The 21,685-nt window shown below is 39.2% G+C and overlaps 1 protein-coding gene across 3 annotated transcripts; it reads right to left on the bottom strand.

Moving 5' to 3' along the window:
• Positions 1–2,223: 2,223 nt before the first annotated feature.
• On the bottom strand, positions 2,224–21,642 carry PROSER1 (proline and serine rich 1). 3 transcript variants are annotated; one of them, XM_042014351.1, is made up of 13 exons: positions 21,352–21,642; positions 18,200–18,265; positions 17,404–17,472; positions 16,852–16,946; positions 16,236–16,329; positions 15,653–15,763; positions 14,852–14,935; positions 13,867–13,945; positions 11,543–11,638; positions 11,373–11,417; positions 7,338–9,099; positions 6,538–6,685; positions 2,224–5,222 (listed from the first exon to the last, which is right to left on the bottom strand). In XM_042014351.1, exons 1-13 carry the CDS (start codon positions 21,394–21,396, stop codon positions 5,100–5,102), a joined length of 2,817 nt encoding a protein of 938 aa, XP_041870285.1. In that variant the 5' UTR covers positions 21,397–21,642; the 3' UTR covers positions 2,224–5,099. The 3 variants fall into 3 exon arrangements, with proteins under 3 accessions (XP_041870285.1, XP_041870287.1, XP_041870286.1); XM_042014353.1 differs by having other exon boundaries at positions 2,224–2,545; XM_042014352.1 differs by having other exon boundaries at positions 2,224–2,518.
• Between the last annotated feature and the right edge of the window lie 43 nt (positions 21,643–21,685).

The following is a 21,685-nucleotide window of genomic DNA, read 5'->3' as shown; positions in this document are numbered from 1 at the left end:
AACACCAGCATAATAAATAAACAAACCTCCAGATGAGGTCTCCAAGCTGTGTAGAATAGCTCACCACACCCTCCTTCATACTGTCCATCAATATAGGCTAAGCCCTGTTCAGCTGGGTAACCTCAAAGCCACAGCAGAACATTTCAGCTCCCAAGTCTTAAAATTGTCCCTCAAATAAGAGTATTTTTCACAAAATATTTTGACAATCAAACTAAGCACAGCATTTCAGACTAAGCCATTTCTGAAGGCTTTAGCAGCAGAGGGCAACCCTCTCAAAGGACAAGGCTGTTGTTTGTTATGTGAATAAAATTCATATGAGAGGTTTGACATAAAGCTGCATTCATTACAGGGCTGTTTTCAGTGGGAATTTGTTGTCTAGAATACCTGAAGATCTGGCTTCAGCTTCATTTTGCCCAAGTCTTCCTCCCTGCCAGTAATCACACTAGCCCCAGATGGGTCATTCAAAGCTGATTGCTCCCCAGAGAATCCTTTTTCAGTCTCACAGAGAGGAAACTACTACTCTGAACTGACATTTTAAATCCCACTGAAAGCCATAAGCATAGCTTGAAAAATCAGGATTTACATGTTTATTACAATATGCTCCCTAAGTGTGACAATATTCATTTTAAGCCATTTGTAGAATTTTCCTCACTATTTGACTTCTGTACACTGAGCTGATCAAACCTCTTCAGGACAGATGCTTACTAGCAGGGTAGGAAGCATGAACAGTGACAAGAGAAATGTGGTTTAATTATTTCAGAAGCAAAAGCATAGTATGCAAAACTATCCCAACAAATTTTTTTTCATTTTAGAGCAAAAAAAAGTTATTGAAAATAGCTTAATTCTGAGCCATTTGAATGCCACAGTTTACACTGCTGTTTATAGCATCAGATAAATGAGCAACATGTACTAAAAGTTAACAGACATAATTGCTCCCTGTTTATTGACAACTCCCTGAGGTGACTGTAAATATAGGTGAATAAAGCAGATGATGCTTTTTGTTTGTGTTCAGGAACATCACAGTATTAGTTCCTTCATTTTAACTTCAGTTGCACTTTTATTGCCTTCTCAAAATTTTGAAATCAAAGTCAGGGAGTTGCTAACACTTTCTCCTTGGGCCTATACTGGGGCATGGGTCCCAGAGTACTGTAAAACACTCAGAGAACAAAACACATGAAAGCTCTGGGGCAGAGCAGTTTACAAGCTGCAGGTTCACTGGTGCTGAACACTGGGGCACTCCTGTGACACACGGCACAGCCACAAAGACTGAGTTCAAAGCTGCTTCAGCAGAACCTACTGACTTAGAAGTAACATCAGATGACTGTGGTTCAGACTGCTCACGGTTCTGCTATTTCTGCAGTTTTATATATGTGATATAGCTAAAGCCTTCAACTTCTATTCCAACAGCAGCATGAGGGCTCAGGTGAGACATGACCAGGTGCTTACCTGTAAGCACACCATTCTCCAACATTTCTCTGCACCAACTGCTACATTTACAAATGGCACCAGTCCTTTGCAGTGTCTCTAAAACATCCACTTGCTCCCACTTACCTCATGATCCAGCTGTAGAGACTTAATCCACAGCCATTTCTAAACAGTGCTAATCCCAAAGGTGTGAAAAAGAATCGTCAGGCAGTCCCCACATGAGATTTGCAAACAAAGTTGTAGGTTTGTCTTTTTCTGACCTTTTTAGGCCTATACTACTTTCCTTCCCATGCACTGGGCTTTGGCCAGTCTCTATAGATTTCTCATCTTAGTCTTTCCTGGCCCTGAGTTCTGCCTACTTGCTTCAGGCTCAGCATTCCTTTCGCCCAGGTCAACGTTAAGAAGACAGGACAGGACAGAGAGCAGATTAACAGTACTGTCCTGTTGCTTGTAGGAACATCCCCATATTGCTGCTCCTCATGAAAATGGCATCAGCTTTCAATAGCTGCAGATCTGGAGATGACAGAAAGCCCCCTTTGGCCCCTAGAGCATGAGTAAATATGAAAGAGCCAAAGGTATTGCTCCTCTCTCAATACAGAAAGGAAGGCAATTCGCAAGAAAGTAAGAACATTCATACCATGACAAGTTTTCAGGCCCAGCTAAACTGGGCACTCATTTGCAAACCACAGGAAAAGGATAGAAAATTACTCTGTTTCTCTCCTATTCACTGCATCTGCAGTTAAAGCACTTGAAAGAAACATTGAAACTTGTGTTTGCAAACACAATCCCCGTATGTTCTTAGTTGTTGCAAAAGAGATTTTATTTCTGAACACTTCACCTTATCTTTTGCAGTTTGTCAATACATATGAAATAGAGCAGTAATAGGCAACTTGAACAGTGAAAAAAGTCATAGTTAGTCCAAAATTAAAGTCATTCAGCAAGAGTCCTTTCCCGGAACAGGCTCAGTTTAAGGTGGTTTGCCTCAGGAGCAGATGTTTCCTTGGCTGTCTAAAAATGGTGCTCAAGTAAGCATGAAAGAGCTCAGGACAAATCGTTTCCTTCAGAAATTCCAAGGCTGGGTCACAGCAGTTTGCTGCAATGCAGAACACAGACTTTATTCCTGAAGAGGGAAAACATTAATAAAAAACAATTTTACATCAGGAGAAATATTTAAAAAACTGAACTTTAATCCTAACCACTGGAGAGTTCCATTTACAAAATCCTTCAATATGATTCAATAGAAACCAGAAAACCCATTCCAGACATAAAAACTTCACAAATGAACACTTCTTAACCTATTCACTTGCCTAACACTGATGGGAGCATCAAATACTCTTCTCTGGTAAAGTGTGTGGACACCACCCTGTAACTACACTGTTTCAGGAGAAGAGCATTTAATATAGTGGATTTCACTACTTCTCACCTGTTTTCATTTGGAGAAACAAAGTTTGAGTCTCTTTGGCGTCTGAGGTGTCCAATGCTCAGACAGGAACCCCCATACCCCATGGCTATTCAACAGGTATTTTTAGAAACAGAGGTATGAAATGCTTACTTTCTGACAAAACAGTACTACTTGCTTTTGACTACAGGGTGACGTGAATTAGTTCAAACTTTGATTGCTTGATGGGGAAACTAGGATTAAAATAGGATGTCAAACTCAGCATCTCAGTAAGGTTAGAAAACTTACTGACTTGGAACTACTTTACATTCACATCTAGGGAAGAAAAGCCAATTTGCTCTTGATAAGATACCTGTATCTTTATTTCCTCCAATAGATCTACAAAGAACATGTTATGGATAGAATGAGAAGCAGAGTAAAATGAAAGATGGTAGAGATCTCTTCCACAGATTTCTTAAGTCAAGATAGAAGGCACCAATTTTAAGAGCAGTTCAGAGTGGAGAATCATCAGAATTTAACAGGTTTCACAAACTAAAAAAATGTAAGGACACTATATTTTTTAGCTGTAACATAATATGTAAGTTTGATTATTAAAACGTCAAAAGATTTAAATTTTTCATCTAAAAACTTAAAAGGATATTTCTAATGTCACTCTTTAGGAAGTCAATTTTATAATTTTGGACAGAATTCTGCATCATAAAGAAACAGCATAAGCAAGATCAAGCAGTAGAAGTATCTTAGTAAAAACAAGTTTATTCATTTGTATTTTAGGTAAATATGCAAATAGTCAGCAAAGACTTTTTGCCATGACTGTAAACTTTTTATTTAAAAAAATTATGTTAAAAACCAATACAGTAATTTCCATTAACGTTCTAAAAAAGTTTGTTCACATCTTGAAAGAAAATACATTAGCAACATCTCCCAGCAGAATCAATCTTTAAAAAAGTAAAACTCTAGGTGCAGAACATTTCTACAGTGTAGTATCCTCTACACTTTAATTTAATCACATGATTGAATATCATTCATCTCTATTGTCTCTAAACCATGATCAAGAGCATATCTTAAATAGACGATATTCAATGATGTGTTACACATTGCCACAGGTACTAACATTATTAGAAGAGTGCACAACTCAGTTTCACTAACAGAGCAAGACCTTTCTATATGCTGCATCGTAACAGTTAATTTAGCTATATGCCTTTAAAATCATGTACGTTTTCCAAGGAAAAATACTAAAAAAATCCATGGTCCAAATTCTGCTCCCACTCATACTCACAGGATAACGTAAGCACCATCAGGTTGTAGTTTATAGCTGAAAAGCATTTAGAGAACCAGTTTGTTTGTGCGTATAAGGGAGAGAAGAACTTGCCCCATGTCTGTAAACATTCACGTAAGTCTGCAGTCAAAAGTGCCAGACAGGCAGCCTATCCGCAGTACAGATATTTCATTCAGAGCGGTGCTGGGGGCAAGGAGAATATTACAGAACGTTATTTTAGAGGCAAGTTAAAATGTTTTTATGTACTTTGGAAAGACATATTCTCAGCTAGCTAACCCATACTCCAATAAAACATAATCCACTTCTACCCAAATACAGTACAGCATCATTTCCTAGCTTTCATGTTCAGACAAAGGAGTACTCAATTCAGCAGCAAGCCCATGACAATATTTCAAAGCATAAGAAAATCCCCACACACCTCTGACCTACCCTCCCCTCAACATACTGCTGATGCTAACAGGAGATCCTCATACATAGGAAGAAAACATCTGAAAAGCCATAAACTGACCTTGATTTGTGCACACACAAGAAGTGTGTCTACACAAAAGGTCATCTACAGCTTTATTTGTCTAGTTTCAGTCTAGATCTCAGTCTATATTAACCACGTATACCATACAAAACATAACAGAAGCATAGGTGCTTATACACACTATTAAGTATACTTGGTCTCCCTATTCAGTTTGACAGTCAATTGCCCTATTTACATAAATATCTGTTTGAATGTTCCTGATCCTGTAAGACACCAAACATTGAGCTTTTAAAATTAAAGGAGAGTCAAGGATGCTCAGCAATTCACAGGATCAGACCCTGAATCAAATTGAATGCAATCACAAATTAAGTTTGACATCTGACACACCTTCCTGGAAACATTTTACCCTCATGTTTTCCCTTTCTTTCCTCAACTCAGACCATGCTCCCACTATCGCAGAGACAGCCTTCAAAGTGAATAGGATCAGGCTCTGTCAAGCAAACACTGCAGTCTTTAGAAATGCCTGGTATTTACTGCCATCCACTCTGGGGCAGACTTGTCTGCAATGAAAATGGTGTTCCTGGTGTTGATGGATAGTTAGCAAAACCTTCAGGCTGAGCTGTATAGTTCTCCAGAGCAGAAGCAGAATGCGCCTTAAAGGAAGATAAGAAGTTAGGAAACAGCACTGATAAAAACAAGGAAACAAAAATCTAAATTAAGCAAAATTTCAGCCACAATACCAGTCCTACTCAAGCCATAACAAATGGATTATAATCTGAAGTGTGCAAAGAATAGAGATGAGCAATGCGTCTATACACAGATGTTAAACTCTAGTGCAACTATTGCTCTGAAATACCAGAGAATGAAAAAAGCAGTTGGATTAAGGGGGAAAACAAAGAAGTGTTAATGGCATTTACTTTCCAGTGGAGTAAGCACCAGCTGATTTGGAAGGCATAGCTTAATCAGGAGCTATAATATTTTAGTGACTTTGAACTTTCCTTCTCTTCATTGCTCAAGCAAGTAAGTGTTAATTTTAGTGACTGGATCTTATAAATAAGAAAAATTGTATTCCCTGAATGCAATCTGCATACATTTCTACAGAACAAATAGATTCCTGAGCTGCAAAAGCAGCATGGCCTAGACAAAGTAACTTACTTCTTCCAATCCCCTGATATTTAAAAGACATCTGACAATATGCTGCACTCTGAACAGTACTTAGACACGTGCTCCATTTCAACAACTGATGTGTCACAGAAGAAAGAAAACATTAAGTCAAGACACTCAGCTCTCTCCTTTAGCATTTTGTAGAGAAGGAAAAGTTTTTTACAAGAATCCTTAATCTGTACAGAGGCTGCTTTTAACAAAGGACAAACTATACACATAAACACAAAGTCTGATTATATTCTCAGTTAACTTATATAGGTTGATGGGTGAAACAAGCTGTTTCATGGACAATTGACAATGAAACTACGCATTACCCAAAGCCACTTCAAGCTTATATTACAATTCTATTTGTGGGAACTATCAAGAGAAAGGCAAAACCACAACAGACACAAATTCAAGACAATCTGATTACATGTGAAGAGGCACGTAACTCACAACAAAGGGTCCACAGAAATCTCTAAGTTACTCAAATGTAAGACTGGAACTGAGCACAAATTTTGCAATGGTATGGTCAGCTCATTAGATTTAACACAAGCCCAGGAAAAAAAAATAATTTCCACTACCTTTTCTTTTACTTCTCCCCAGTTAACAAAGAGTTTTAGATAAGGTTTAGTCTCATTTATGAAGCATTGTACACTGGCCTTGAGTAAGAAGGTAATACAAGTAGGTTTTTATCATCATCCTTACAATCAGTTCTCACACAGGTTAGGGGTTTTTCGTCATTTATTGACTTGGAGTTAACAGGCAAATACATGCTCAAGAGGTCACTGGAAGAAGAACAGTATTAACAAATAGGCACGTTACCTGTAGTAGTGCTGACTGTGCAGCTGCACTGTGCTGCAATTCCTGTAAGGAAGATTGTGCGGCACTTTGGGGAAAGCCAGGGATACCAGGGAGAGATAAAAGACCAGGAAAAACTGCATTTCCTGGTGTCTGTAGTCCAGAAGTCAACCTGAAAGAATGTCAAAATGAGGGTATTATTAGGAACATCTTCACCATGTCTTATTCTGTTTCACTCTCTATAAGCTTATGTCTGCATAAAATACAAAAGCACTTCTTTTTCTAAATCTCATGAAGGCCAGAATTTCTAAACCGAAGTACAGTCTTTACCCACCTAAAAATTATTCATAAACACACAAGATTGTCTGGAACACACCTAAGGGGAATCAGAATTTCTGTTTTGTACCTAAACTGTGCCTACAGTTCACACGCAAAAACAACCTTACAGACAAGAATTTATGCTGAGTACTTCCTTAAAACATCTGAGATATTGTCTGCTGTTACTTGTATGTGTTAATGGATGCCCACGTGGAATCTATTCTTGTAAAAGCCTAGGAGGTGCCAAGTATCCTCATCTGGGAAATAAAATCACTGAGCATCTCACTGGATTAGACTGTTGTAACAAGGACTATTGAGGCCAACCTATTTAGTCACTACCCTATCAGCTTCTAAAGACAAGTGGAAATCTAGTAGTGAACTAACTTTAAAAATTATCTGCAATTAGTAACTACGAGTGAAAACATTGTCTACACACCTAAAGTAAAATCAGCTTTGCTCAAGAGAAAAAGAAATAGTTCTGGCCTCCTTCAGAAACAGTAACATACCCAGCCTGCGCAACAAGTGCAGAGTTGAAGTTTGAGCTAAAGGCCGAGGCAAACCCTGGCAGGACCGGAGCTGGAGATGGGGCTGTGGCAGCTGCTGGCAACGGTGCAACTGCTGCTACTGCAGAAGATGCCTGGAGGCCAGGGAAAGAAGGGAGAGCAGGAGTGACAGAGGGTGTGTTAGAGACAGGAAAACCAGGGAAGGATGGGTTTGATGATCCCAGAGGTCCCTGGGCAACGGAAAAAAGGGAAGGGACAGCACTGGACAAGTTAAGCGAGAAGGGTGGAGCGGAGACTGCTGCGGAGGCGGCGAGTCCTGAGAGTACGGCGGCGGTGGAACTCACATGGGGGGCGGACACGGCTGAAGCGGTTGTAGCCGGAGTGGCCAACAGAGACCCTGGGAGAGTGACGGGTGGGGTCAGTGCTGGGTTACCAGTAAAAGCAAAGTTACTGGTTAGAGACGTGAAAGGAGGGAGGCCATTGAACACAGGGGCAATGGGAGCAGAGGAGCCATGTGGGGCAAGGGAAATGGAAGCCAGAGAACTGGAGTTGTTCAGAGGAGCACTCAAAGAGGAGAGCCCTGACAGCGCTGGGTTCAGGGAACTGGGTAAGCTGACTGGCACTGAAGCTGCTGAGGTGTAAGCACGCCCAAGCCCTGACAGTCCTAGAGTGCCATGAGAAGGGCTGGCTGAATGAGAAGGACCTTTGAAGGCTGACAGGGTAGGACTCATGGGTTCTGTTTTGACCAGAACTGGGATACTGGTGGCAGCTGGGGCTGATGAAAGCTGCTGGTCAGGATTAGTAGGACTTGTGCCATGCAAGAGGGAGGCTGATGAGCCACAGTTGACTGGCATAATTGATGGTGAAGTGGTTAAAGGTGACTGTGCAGGCAATGTTGGAGGAGTGGAACTAGAATTGGCTACAGATGGGGATGGAAGACCTGGAAAAATAGCCAGCCCAGGTGTGGAGGAGCGCTGTGGGTTGGGGGTGGCTGATGGAGTGTAAGATTTGTTGACAGAGGAAGTGGGTGGGTCAGAGCTTTGATTAGCAAGAGCAGATAAAGAAGCAAGCTCACTTGTCACAGCAGAAGGTAAAGCAGATGAATTGATTAATGAAGTGTCATTTGATGTCAGAAATCCCTTTAAGACAGACAAAATTGGGTTAGGCAAGCTTAGTGAGCCAGGAATGGTAGTGGCAGGAGAATTAGCAATTGTAGATGGAACAGGACTAGAAATCCCTTGGGCATTGGGCGGCAAGGACAAAGGGAGGCCAGCAAAAACTGATGACAATGGAGCAGGATTATTAGCAGAAGCAACTGAGGAGGTTGCAGAGAACGGGAGGCCAGCAAATGGTGTAGCAGCAGATGCGAAAACTTCAGTAGGCGCAGGTGTGGCACATGGGGTGGAGGAACCTTGCGGAGCGGGCATAGCAGCAGGGATAGAAGCCAGCCCAGAGAAAACTGCGGGGATAGGGGTAGAGGTTGCACTCTGAACAGATGTGACAGGAACACCAGGCAATGAAAGGGATTTGATGACAGTAGGGGTTGGGGTGGATGGCTGAGATGTATGGATGGAAGAGGAGACCTGTCCTGGGAAAACAGGAAGGACAGGGGTAGACATGTTCATCCCAGAGATGAGTGGAGTTGCAGGTGCTAATGGATGGCTTATTGCCTTGACAAGTGATGGGGTAGGGACTGGAGTAGCAGCAGGTGTTGAAGGATTAGAACCATGAGGAGTAAAGAGCTGATTCGCTTGTGCAGAGAAAGCTGCAAAGAAACAAAACCAGTAAGAATACTTGAAACTGTCAGAAATGTTTGAAATCAACACAAAAACATTTTATACAGCATTTCAAAATATGACACAGGCAATAGCTAACACACAATGTTTACATATAAACAATGAACAGCAGGGCCTATGAAAACAAACCAGAAAGGTACACACAAACACATCACACAAATCGTACACCATGTGGGCTAACACTCCTTTATAAAACACTCTGTGACATCTGCTACCTCTTCATGATCTCATGCAAAACAGTTAGAAACTCAAATATACTCTGTAACAACATCTAAGTGATACAGGTGAACACCCTCCCTCTGGTCCCTAATATTTGGCAGTACCCAAACCAGATCTAATATTCCATCAGCATCAGATCACCTGGGCTCCTCTGCATCCATTCTCACTGAAGGTCAGAATTTCCTTCAGAACCAGTTAATTCAATGTATCATGATTTCAGAGAAGTTTAGTCAACAACTGAAGAAAGCTGATTTCAGGTGCTGGTAGTTTTCTTTCCTTCAAAATCAGGTCATTCTCTTCACTGTGCTTCCTTCAGATTTTGATTCTAAGAAGGTACACTTTTAAATTCATGTATCACACTACAGTATTAAACTAACATTGGCACTTGACTTTATCAACAAGTATTTCTAGGAGTCTTTAGTCAGGTGTCTGTAATAAAGGCAATCACCTGCCACTAAAAGTATCAGCTTATGTCAATCCTACAAAGTAAGTTAGAGACATCAGTCAAGCTGCAGGAAAACAGGCAGGCACGCTGTGAATGGGGAGGTGGAGATTAATGGAAAGGAGCTGCATTTATGAACATGGGCATGTCAAGAGTCCCGATATGCCTGCCTCTAGTTTCCTGTGGAACATGAATATGTTAATAAATCATCCCTCTCAAGCAAACCTTGTGCTTTATTTTACTTTCAGAATATTCTGTTCAACTGTAAGCAAGACACTGATCCAACCAGTCAAACTCATCACCCATAACTCTCTAACAGCCTAAATGTCTCTCTTGCCTGAATTCTACATATAATTCTACACATAAATCCAAAAAAGTAATCTCTAAAATCTTGGACCTAAGCTGGTATGACAAACTCCCATTCTGTGTATGTTGAAACTCTAAAACTAGCAAGTCTGCAAACAAACTATTTCCTTTGACATATTTTTTTTAAAAAAACCCAGACTGCCCAGCTCTGGATTCTGTTCTTTCCTCTTTCTGTTTCCAAGCTGAAGACTCTCCTAAAGATCACAGTTATTTAATCCTGACAGCCAAGATAATCACCAATGAAATACAGCTGCAATAGAACTCAAGAGTTGTTGTTGAATTTGTGTTCCTAAGAGAATATTTCATTCCTTACACTGTATTCATTTAGCTGCATTAACTACTTTGTAAAATACATGCACACTTAAAGAGGGGTACATAAGAATGAAGTGATTCTCAAAACATTTCTGTAGAACCATCCCTGGACATAGAGAAGGAAAGACAAAACATAACTTTTTTTTTTTTGGCCCCTAGGAATATTTACAGTAGATAAACTTATCACAGTCATTTTATCTATTTGCAGTATTTGTTAATATGTCTGACTTAATGGCCAGTAAATTCTCTGTTTGGATTTGTCAAATCTAACAAAGTATTATCAAAGCCTGTTTATAAGTAGTTCCTAATGGGATTTATTATTATGCTTTGTACTAATTGTACAAAGCACCACACAAATAAAAACAATAAAAAATGCACAACTGTCTTTGTAAAGGGAACAGAGGATCTTACAGGGTAAGACAAAAGTGCAGGTAGACATAGTTGGATCTAACACTCTGGGATAAGACATTCAAAAATATCTAAATCTCTCTTGTATTACTACCTTCTTATTGCAACTGATCTATGAAATTAAAATGTCAATGGCTTTTCCAACAGACGTCCAGAGTTTTAAAAATTGCAAAGATTTACTGAAGTATTTAAGTGCATGACATTGCAAAGGGTATTTTGATTTCGTTTTTAACATGATTTCTCACATACTTATATAATGAAGAATATAAAAAACTTTGATAAGCTAACACAAAAGAATTGTAATGTTTCCATGCTTCTAAGTGACAAATTTCTGACGTTTTTTTTTCTCCACTCTCAAGAGATCCTATTCCACATACTTAGCAGCTACATACTTAGAAGCTTATGAAGATCCCACTAAACAAATTGTTAACATTTTCTGAACAAATAACAAAGATACAATCAACACAAAAACCCCCCTGTGGATTTGCAATTTACCTTGATTTTGTGAAGGTTTTGCCTGGCTGGAAAGGTCTTCATTTTCTAAACAGAGAACCGCAACTTGTTATTGAAAAGCAAATGACACTCCAGCAGTGAATGAATGATCCACTCCCAACAACGAATCAGGAAAATCAGCATGAATATTTTTAAAGATATGCATGCTTTACCTGATGCCACTTGATTAGTAGTGTATGGTGGAGGAGCTGGTAAGCCTGGAGCTATGACATTGGCCATTGGAACTAAGCCAGCATTGTTGTAAGCACCTAAAATAACAAAGGCAATACACATCCCCATTGTCAGAAGAATCTGTATCTAGATGAACCAGTAAGAATCGTCTCCTTTAAAAGAACATTTTCAAGACTGTAAGACATTCCTTCATCAAAAAGCTAGACCAGTTAATTATTCAGGCTGGATGTTGGCTTTTGCCAATGTCTGCCTGAATGGCATGCATTGTGATCCAAATTTTACTAAGGGCAATTCTCTTGAGAGAGCCTGAAAAAGTCAGGTTTCAATTCCTTTCAGTTCCATTTTGCCTTAAAAAACTCAAAGGAGAGGAGTGATACAGAGTGTCTGCAGCATCACTGGTTCCATTCCTATTCCTAATTTAAAGGCTGTTGCAACTTCTTCTTCAACATTAAAGCTGGACAAACAAAGGAGCCAATCACAGATCAGTAACCATGACCCTTTAACACTAGCCAGAAAATACAGAGAAAAATGTCCCATCTCAAATACTTAATCTAGTATTCTTCAATAATCCTTTAAATGCTAAGAAATTCAAGTGGGTTAACAAACTATTTCAATATAAAATTTTTACAGCAATTAATGTATTAAAAATACCTTTTTTCCTCCCTTATTTTTTTGAGCAACTTAAACTGTTGTATTGCTGTGGTATACAGTTCTGATGAAACACATATGAATTTAAATTGCAGGAACACAAACACACTTCATAGTGGCCCTGAATTAATAGTTTAAGAGCATAAGAACTTAGTCTTCACAGGCAAAGGTAGCACTTGAACAATACTGAAAGTGCAGCAATTTGTCATATACAACTCCTTTCTGATTTCACACTTTCACAGCAATTCCACCTGATGTTAAGATTTCTTGTACCTGAAAATCAGAAAAGCCACTAACAATCACTTCATCACCCAGGAATGAAATGTTCAAGAGGCAGAAAACAATTCATCATTCTGACCACTGACTGAAAACAATCACATTCAATAGTTTCAGGTCAGCATCTGCAATCTCATTAAACACACACACACATGTATATCATTTTACCAGTTATGAGTTCTGTTGTCACAAGAGCTTTCTTACAAAATATGTTGCAGCCTAATAAGGCCCAGAAACCTCAAAAGCTGTTTCATATCCTAAACCTGTACTAATATTTATATCCTTTCACAAGCCAAATTTTGTGCTTTAAGATACTTTGGACAGGATTTATTTAATATAAATTTGAGCTAGTCTGCAAGTTTGCTGTACAGTTTCTTGGCAACAAGTAATTTCCTGGGCATAAATAATCAATCAGTCTTAGTTTAGCCACTAGTAGTGCCCATTTTTCTAAAATGGCTATAAAAAGTCTTGCAGACATCAAGTTGATTAGATGACTCAGCCTTCAGCACGCTAGGAGTTCTGCTTCACTTTCTTATCAACTACCTGAAAAACTCCCTGAAATCCCCAACATCAGTGAAAAGCAAGCATCCTAACCAGAGCACTCCTTGTTTTGCAGTACAGAATCTCAAGATTAGAAAAGCCTTTCAGCTGCCAGATCCAAATTTGACTACTTTACGTATTCTAAGCTTTCTTCCAAAGAAAGGGCAATTGCCTTGCTCCCTTCCAAAGATGTCTGGAATCAAACAATTGATGCAGCAGAGCAAAGAGAGAGGAGCTTACGAATAAAGGCTCAATCTTACCTAAGGCACAAGGCCAGAAACAGACCAATAGCAGGAAAAGGCAATCACTATTTCCCTTCTGAGACTGAAATCTACTTTTCTTTTAGGAAACTGTTTGCTCTCCATTATGATGGAGAGAAGGTAAAGCTGAAGGCAACTGAGAAGCAGATTATAGCCCTTCAGCAAGTTCCTACACAGTTCCACCCAATTCAGGGCTGTGGCTGGCCATATCCCAAGTTGGGTTCTACAGCAACAAGCCAGACTTGTCAAGCCAAAGCCCAAACCTTGGTCAAACGTTACAACAAAGCCAAAGCCCTAGTCTTGTCTAACACACACAATGCCTCCCATAAATTAAATACTCTGTCATCAGAAAAGGATTGCGAATTTTTCTTATGGATGTTGGAAAAATAAGTCAATATAGTCCTCTTTTAATCAATTCTGCTGTCATGATAAGAAAAGGTAGAAACCAGTACCCAGAGCATGCTTGGAGAGCAGAAGCCAATTTCAGAGATGGCCATGGTCAGAGAAACTGACACTTGACACATTACTTAAAAGGCAAATGCATGAAACAATAGCATCAAGCTAGAACACAGAAACCTTACTTGGTGCAATAGTTGCATGTGGCCGACATGGTGGGATGGGGTATGGAACTGGTTTGTGTGGATTGTACGTTGATGGAGCCTACATAAACAAAAAACAAATGGGAAAAGCAATAGTGAAAGCATTACCTAATGTTTCTCAGACAAAAAGCTAACTTTCAGATACTACTACAGACAGGCATTCTTCACTACAAATATATGTGACACAAAATTTCGTCATAATATCCATAGTGACTGCAACTATTTCGCTCTTTCTGAAAAGAGTGAAGCAAACATCACTAGTATACCTTTGGATTTTAATATAAAACTGAGCACAGGAGGGAATAGGAACTCCTTTCTGCCTTGCAATTCTCACACTCTGCAGTCTTGGACTGACTTCTCATTTTAAATGTTTAGCACATTTAAAACTACCAAATATTTCTGAAAGTACCTATGCCTTTAAAATAATATAGCTTTGTGGGAAACACCTCATAATAAAAGTGGTAATAAAACATTTGGACAATACTTCAAAGTAGTAACAGGTGCAACTGAAAGTTTGTCCCACATGCTTAAAAATTTTGAAATACACATCAGCTGTGTTGTCAAGAAACATGAACCTCTAAGGCACTGCTGTAATTCAAGTTTTAAAGATGGAAACATTTTCTGTGTTCATGTGAGAAATCCTCAGAGAGGAGCTCATGATGGACTACTAAAAATGCTTTTAGTTTTCTCTTCTGCTACCGCAATTTAAATTCTGTCTTCAAACGCACATAGATTGCACCCAGTAGAGAATCCTCCCCCCCTACAGATAAAAACTAGAGCTCATTTTCAAGCTAAATAAAAAAATACTAGGTCATATTCATTATAGAAGTTTAGCTTCAATTAAATTGCTGCTCTACAGTCTTCTGGCAACATAACAGAATTTTATAACAAAGCCTCGGTCAATTGGCTGGTGGTTGTTTTGGGGTTTTTTCAAAGTTTCATTTATTTATGAATTTATTAGACATACTGGTTTGGATGGTCCAAGTATACGGGCTGCTATTCCCTTTCCTTCATTAGTACACTCTTCTGTGTCCTTTTTGATAGGGGTTCCCTGAAACAAAAGAAAATTAAGCCAAGCATTAATTTAGAACCAAATCTTGCTGTACAATTTCTGCCATATTTTTTTTTTCCTGAACTACATCTGAGTTTTTGAACATTCTGAAAGTAACCATGTTTGTCAGGAAAAAAAAAAAAACCAACAACCAACTGTTTTAGGCTTGTAAAGTAATGAGTAAGAGCATTCCAATAGCTTGGTTTGTAACACTGAGCTTTTTTAAAGAGAGGCATTTTAAACAGTCCATGTTGATGATGAAATTCTGCATTTTGACTTGTGGACATGATAACACTAATTTTGCTGTCCCTTAAGTGTTCACATGAAATGCTTAACATGCTTGTTTAGGAGCCACACTAGGATTAGCAGTAGTATAGCAGTGACCCTATTAGGTCACCTTATCAACATACCAGTAAAGCTCTTGACACCTCTCCTGATTCTGCCAAACATTGCTAGAGCTTACAATGTTTTCCTGATATGAATAATGTTTTATTTATGAAGTAATCTTTACCTGAAGCAGCATAGAAACAATAGGCAAATAAAAATAATGCAAGTTCCCTATAAATGTGGAATGGGGTAAAACAAACCCAACAAACGCACTTTGGTTTTGATTCCAGTCCTCCTTCCATGTATATGAATTCTGGGTTTGGTTATACTACAATGAACCTTAAATCAAGGGTTCATTTGTGAAAAGCAAAAGCATAGGATTGTGCTTACTGGAAAAATTCCATTTATGCGGCTTGGTTTGCCCTTGGGATAAGGATTGCCAGGAATCATGCCACAGGATGATATCATAGCATGAGGAGCCTTACAACCTGTTTTTGAAGCCTGCAAAATAATCAAGAAAGAACATCATTTGCTATCAAATTCAATGTTCTAAAGAAACTAGTTACTACTTTATGACATTTAGACTGCATGAATCAACCTACATGGAACAACTGGAGTCTGTGTCTCAAGTCTTATTCCAAATAATCCAAATAGTATAAACTTCTACCAAAGTCCACCTCTGCTTATACTGAACTTGGGCTTAAGCACTTGGTGTTCTCTCAAACAAACAGTTTCCTCCGGCACTGGTTGCAATTCTGTGCCCCTTTTTCCATATGTTCCTAATGCCTGACAGAAACTTCCCCTTTTGTTGCACGTGCGTCACACAGCTCTTATCTTTTTGCAGTTGCTTGTTTCAGTTTGTCTCCCACCAATAGCTCCCAGAAGTCCTCATGCTAAGCCCTGGCCCTTCAGTGACCATAAGGATGTAAACAGAATCCTAATAGAACCAAGGATAGTAGTTTATCTTGATTACCTGTTCGAGAATTCTTCTGCATCTTTTCTTCTCTGACATATTAATTCTGAACAGATCTTCAATAAGGCGATAATTCTGAGCATCAACAATGTTGCTGTAAAGGTATTGACAGACAATTACTGCCATTGCCTTTGCATAAGCTGAAACAATGCACCACTGCAAAGTGGCCCACACTTACTGAGCCACTACCCAACAGTACATTAAAAAAACATAATTAGTTCAAATTATAATATTACTATTGAAGTAAAAACCCCTGGCTTAAATATGGTAATTTTTTTTTCTCATATCCAGTCTAAACCTACTCTCAGTGTGAAGCTATTCCCCTTGTCCTGTCACAACACTCCAGCTCTCTTGCAGGCCTCCTTCAGGTACTGGAAGGCTGCAATTAGGTCACCCCAACTTGTTCCAGGCCGAACAAACCAAATTCTCTCAGCCTTATGTCTACTTCTACAATGTCTACTTCTAATTACTCTATTGAACAGCCCCATCAGTAATGGACATGTGCTTTACCTTAACCAGACACAGTGCTTCCTTCTAGGAGTATCTGAAGTTTTATATCCCCAAACACGAGATAAACCAATATAAGTTAAGGAAATAAAGCACAAGAGATACTTACGAAGCTAAGATTTCAAGGGCAATAAGTTTATCTTTACTGAATGTGAAGCAGTTGAGAATATTAACTATTTTTGATGCTGGAACTGCCACTATTTTCTGATAAGAAAGAAAAAATGTGTGTATAAAATAAGGCAGTACAACTATTTTAAACTCAGAATACAACTCAGTAACATATTCATATGGTGTATTTCAGTGAAATTTTAATAGCCTCTCCCTCCCATTGGGAAGGAGACTCTACAGGCTAAATTACAAACAAGCAGCTCCAAAAAGCACTCACCCAAAGCAAAGAAATCAGGAGAGTTAACAATAGTTACAAAGGGTTACATCTATTACTGAGATACACAGGAAAGTAAAAGTCACTTTAGTCAGAAAAGATACCCTAATTTTAAGTATGAAGTTTCATAGCTTGAAACCACTGAAGAAGGAGATGAAGAAGAAACTTTGAAGATTTTAAAGAGTAGATTGACTCATCAGTTGAAAAGGAGGTGTCATAAAATTAAAATGACATTAGGAGAGCAAATTTATTCCAAAAGATTATGTCACAAGAACTTACATGTTGTAAAGCCTTTATTGCCTTGAGCTGTGGTTCTGCCCAGGAGAAGTATCTCAGTAATTCAACAACCTGCAACAGTAAGGCCTTCAATTAATCTTTTAGATATATTAAAAATGTATGCTAATAGCATCAACATGACCTTTCCACTTTTCTAGCACAGTGGTATATTGCTAAAAAATATCTGTATGTCTGTGTGTTTGATTGTTGGTGCCTACCAGCATCTAACCTTTTTATTTCTAAGTAGGCACCTAAAATTCTATTTTATGAGATGAAGATTTTCTATGGAAATATTTCAAATACTTACTTTTCTACATATATTTGCATATAGGCATAACAATGCCACTGTTTTAGAATAAGTAAAAAAAAAAATCAAGTATCTCTGAAAAAGCTTATCAACAATCAGTATCCCAAACAGCATATTCCCAAACATACACCAAAAAAAGCCAGCAGGAAAAGAAACAGGAAAAAGAAAATCTATGTATTATCATATTATACATTATTACTACATCTCTATTTAGACAATACATGAAAAATAATCCTAAATTCCATTAAGATAAATTTCCACCATTTTCCTGACACAATAAAAATAAAAATGTAGTGATTTTGATGACAAAGCAACTTGGAGCTCTTTTTAATAGTGTCATGCTGATATAATAGTAAGGAATTAAATCTCCTCAGTTAATCAATATGAAAAGCTAATATGATCAGCCTCAGTATGACTGGCAACAATCTGTTTGTATTACTGAATACCCAAAAACAAAAGCTCCCATTAAACCCATGACAGTGTTGACTTTACCTGTTCACTGGAAAAGTATCCATGAACATATTCAATAGCTTTTAATTTGTACTCAGTCAATACAGCCTAAAAGATATAGAATAAAAAAGATGCATGATTAGTGACTCAAAATTATAATTTTAGCACAACCATCTGCTAATCTATTAATCTAAAATCTGCCCCTACAAAGTGACACGTGCATCAACTGCACTGCAGCACTTTGAAGTAAAAGTACATTCCTTAGGTAATTGAGAACAGGGAAGAGCAGAAACACTTGATTAAATTCTTCTGTTAAAAAAATACTCATTTTTTAATTTACTTGATTTTGCTTTTTTGTTGTTGCTTATAACTGAGAGAACATCATCACTCTCTTTTTGCTCCAATGATTTACGTCAACTTTCAGTTAAACAAGATAACACAGTTGATTATTCAGGCAATCTTTTTGCACGGCCCCTGTAAACTAAGTAGCAAAGTATTTTACCTCAGCGAATTTATGAAGAAATTGGGATAATGAGTGTATACAGACAGAATTAAATATACAACAAAGCTTGCACCGGAGATGGATGCTGTCTTACCATCATCCTTACACATTTCAAATTTTAACATGCAGTCATACAAAACAAACAAGGCACAGTACTTTAATGCAGCACTGGCCTTTTGACTTTGTGGCAAGACAGTTTTGTTGATAACCACGTGAGCTGTCTAATAGCCAGGACTTCCTCCCTCTCAGGTACCCAGCTCTCTGTGACAGGTACAAGATGTAAAGAAGACTGCTAACAGCTGAATTCCTGCCCCAGGCTGCTGAAAACACCTTTCTTCCACAGTTTCCAAGTTCCCCCTCTGATGCTAGATCTTGTGTATTCTCAAACCACCTTTAGCTTTATCCCCACACCCACTTCTATCCTTCTCCCAACAGCCCTAAAATCTACCCTCACCCTTGCTTTTTTGTTCCTGTCCCTCCACATTGACAGACATGGTCTCCAGCACTGCAGCTTGACTGTGAGTGAGTAGCAAAGGTGCACAGAAATCCACTTAGATACTGTTTGAGGCAACCTTCTTCCCTTCCATACCTCATTAACAGACAAACACAGACACACTGCAGTCACAGGGGAGAAAGAATTTCTCCCTTCATGCTCATTTTTTCTTCTGTCCTTTCCTCCTCTTCATGTATTTTGAAAAAAAAAGCAGGGTATGTCATATTTTTTACCAAAACAAATGTTACTTTTCCTTCTTAAATCAACAACTGAATGACTTTGTAACAAGAGCACAAACAGAAAGCACTGCTATGCATATTTATGGAAGGAACAAACAAACAAAACCCCCAAAGTTTATTTTGCTAGTAATTGTAAATACATATAGTGAAAAACAGAAGTAAGCTAAGCATGAAGACATTTAAATAATTGTTCCTGCTAAATGTGGGACTGAAAATGGAACATGCCAACACAACAAACTTGCAAATCACATGATAAAGAAGGTTCTACCACAGAGGTAGAAATGAAGCTTAAACAAAAACATAGCAACAAAGACACAAAATCAGCATTTGGACCATGAATGTTACACTGCAACAGCACAACTATTATTAACACAGCACAGCACTGACCCTTAGATCAACAGCAAGGTGGAATACAGGAATAGAGGCAGATAACACAGAGGAAACATAATTGCCTAAAATCACATGTCTAAACCCTTTTGTCTGAAGTCTTTAGTAATCACAGAGCGTATTCTGAAGGACTGCACTGCAGTCATATAATTGAAGCACTACTCCCTCCCACCATCAATTATCAGAGAAAGCATTCATGTGCAAGTCGTTCCTTGATTTTTTTTTTGTTCCCAGATTTTGCACTCAAATTCATAAGTTGGGAGGGAAGTCCTCATCCTGAAATATCTTAGACTGTCATGTTTTCAGCTGTTTTATAAAGGAGACTTTATAACCATGACCTTATGCAAAAATGTAGTTGTGACAACAAAGACTCACCCCTGGGGCTTCTGTTGAACAGTTCTATACCACAATATGGTTTTATACCTCAATATGTTGCAAAACAATAATACTGCAATTGCAGCTGTCACTGCCTCATGCCGAAGAGAAACTGAACTGAATCTCAGCTCCAGTACCCGAGTCCAAATAAAGGAAATTTACCTCTCCTAGAGAAACCAACATAACAAAAAACCCCACTTATTACGAAAAAGCTATGGATCGCTGTTCTGCCACGAGTAATCTCATCTAAAACAAGCCCCTCATCGTCACACCAAGACAGTTTCAGCAGGTTAACTGCTCTACTGTGACTCTTAAAAAACCTCTGCTTAACTGCAACAAAATACATCCTCACAGGTTTCTGCTTCCTAGGCAAAACAAGAAACATTAATCTCAAAGGTTCTGATTTTTAATCTCTCCTTTTCTTCTTCTACCAATTTGGGGAAGTGTGCCAACCACTAACTTCGAGCTTTCCTGTTAAAAGCAGGCCTCTTGTGCAGAGAGAAACCAGAGCCCCGCCAGACACGAGGAAGCCCAGGTTTGTATCTCTGCTCCCCACAACTAGCAGTACTTGGCTCGGTGAGGTTTTAAACAGGAGATGCAGAAGCACAGCTTAGAGCTCATATCAAAATGCAGACTTAACATCCCAGAGGAAGAAGGTGGGCACACACTCCTGAGCTGTGGGAGAAGTGACTTCCACAAGGACAAAAGAGTGCAGCTTAGAAATCAGCATTCTCACGTCCTATTTGTGCGCTGTACCTCCTAAATCAGTGTATAAGAGGTGGATACTTCACACTGACACCGCTCCAGGCCCTCCCTCGCAAATAAGAGGTGCTTGGCTACTTTGTTTTCATTTCTCATCTTCCTTGGAAGAGAAAATGCTGCAGTAATCTTATCCAAGTGCTAATTTCAAATGACGACTCAAGATCATCCAGTCCCGACACCCTCTGCCATGGGCAGCGACACCTCCCACTAGACCGGGTTGCCCAAGGCCTTGTCCAACCTGGCCTTGAACATTGCCAGGATTGGAGCATCCACCACCTTCCTGGGCAACCTGTTTCAGTGTCTCACCACCCTCATAGTACAGAATTTCTTCTTAATATCTGATCGAAATGTTTCCCCCTTTCAATTTGTAGCTATTAGTCCTTGTCCGATAGTCCATCACCAAATGATTAAACTAACACACAAAACGAGAATTTACCTTCCTAATTTCATCCAGCACGGTTTCAAATGATTTCTTATCCATCTCGATTATTTCATTCAATGTCGACACTTAAACGTGGCGGAAATAATACTAGTAATAAAAAAAATCCTAAGTGTCTTTAAGCATACAGGAAAAAAGGATTTAAAAAAAAAATAAAAATGCCGGGCACGGAAGGCGGCCCGGGCTGTCGCCGGCCCCGGGGATGGAGCGCTGCCGCTTCTGCAGTGCCGGACACAGAAACAAAGGCGCCCGCCGGGAGCCGCCCGGCGCGCCCGCTCCCCGCGCGTCCCGCGGGCGCTCCGGCGGGAGAGGGCGGCGCGGGGCGCAGGGG

This window comes from Corvus kubaryi, unplaced genomic scaffold, assembly GCF_017639235.1.
Source record: "Corvus kubaryi isolate FWS band 111438036 unplaced genomic scaffold, C.kubaryi_AGA036_p1.0 split1-65, whole genome shotgun sequence".
Lineage (NCBI taxonomy): Eukaryota > Metazoa > Chordata > Aves > Passeriformes > Corvidae > Corvus > Corvus kubaryi.
Note: the sequence above shows the minus strand (reverse complement) of the source record. Positions and strands in the feature narration are given on the sequence as shown.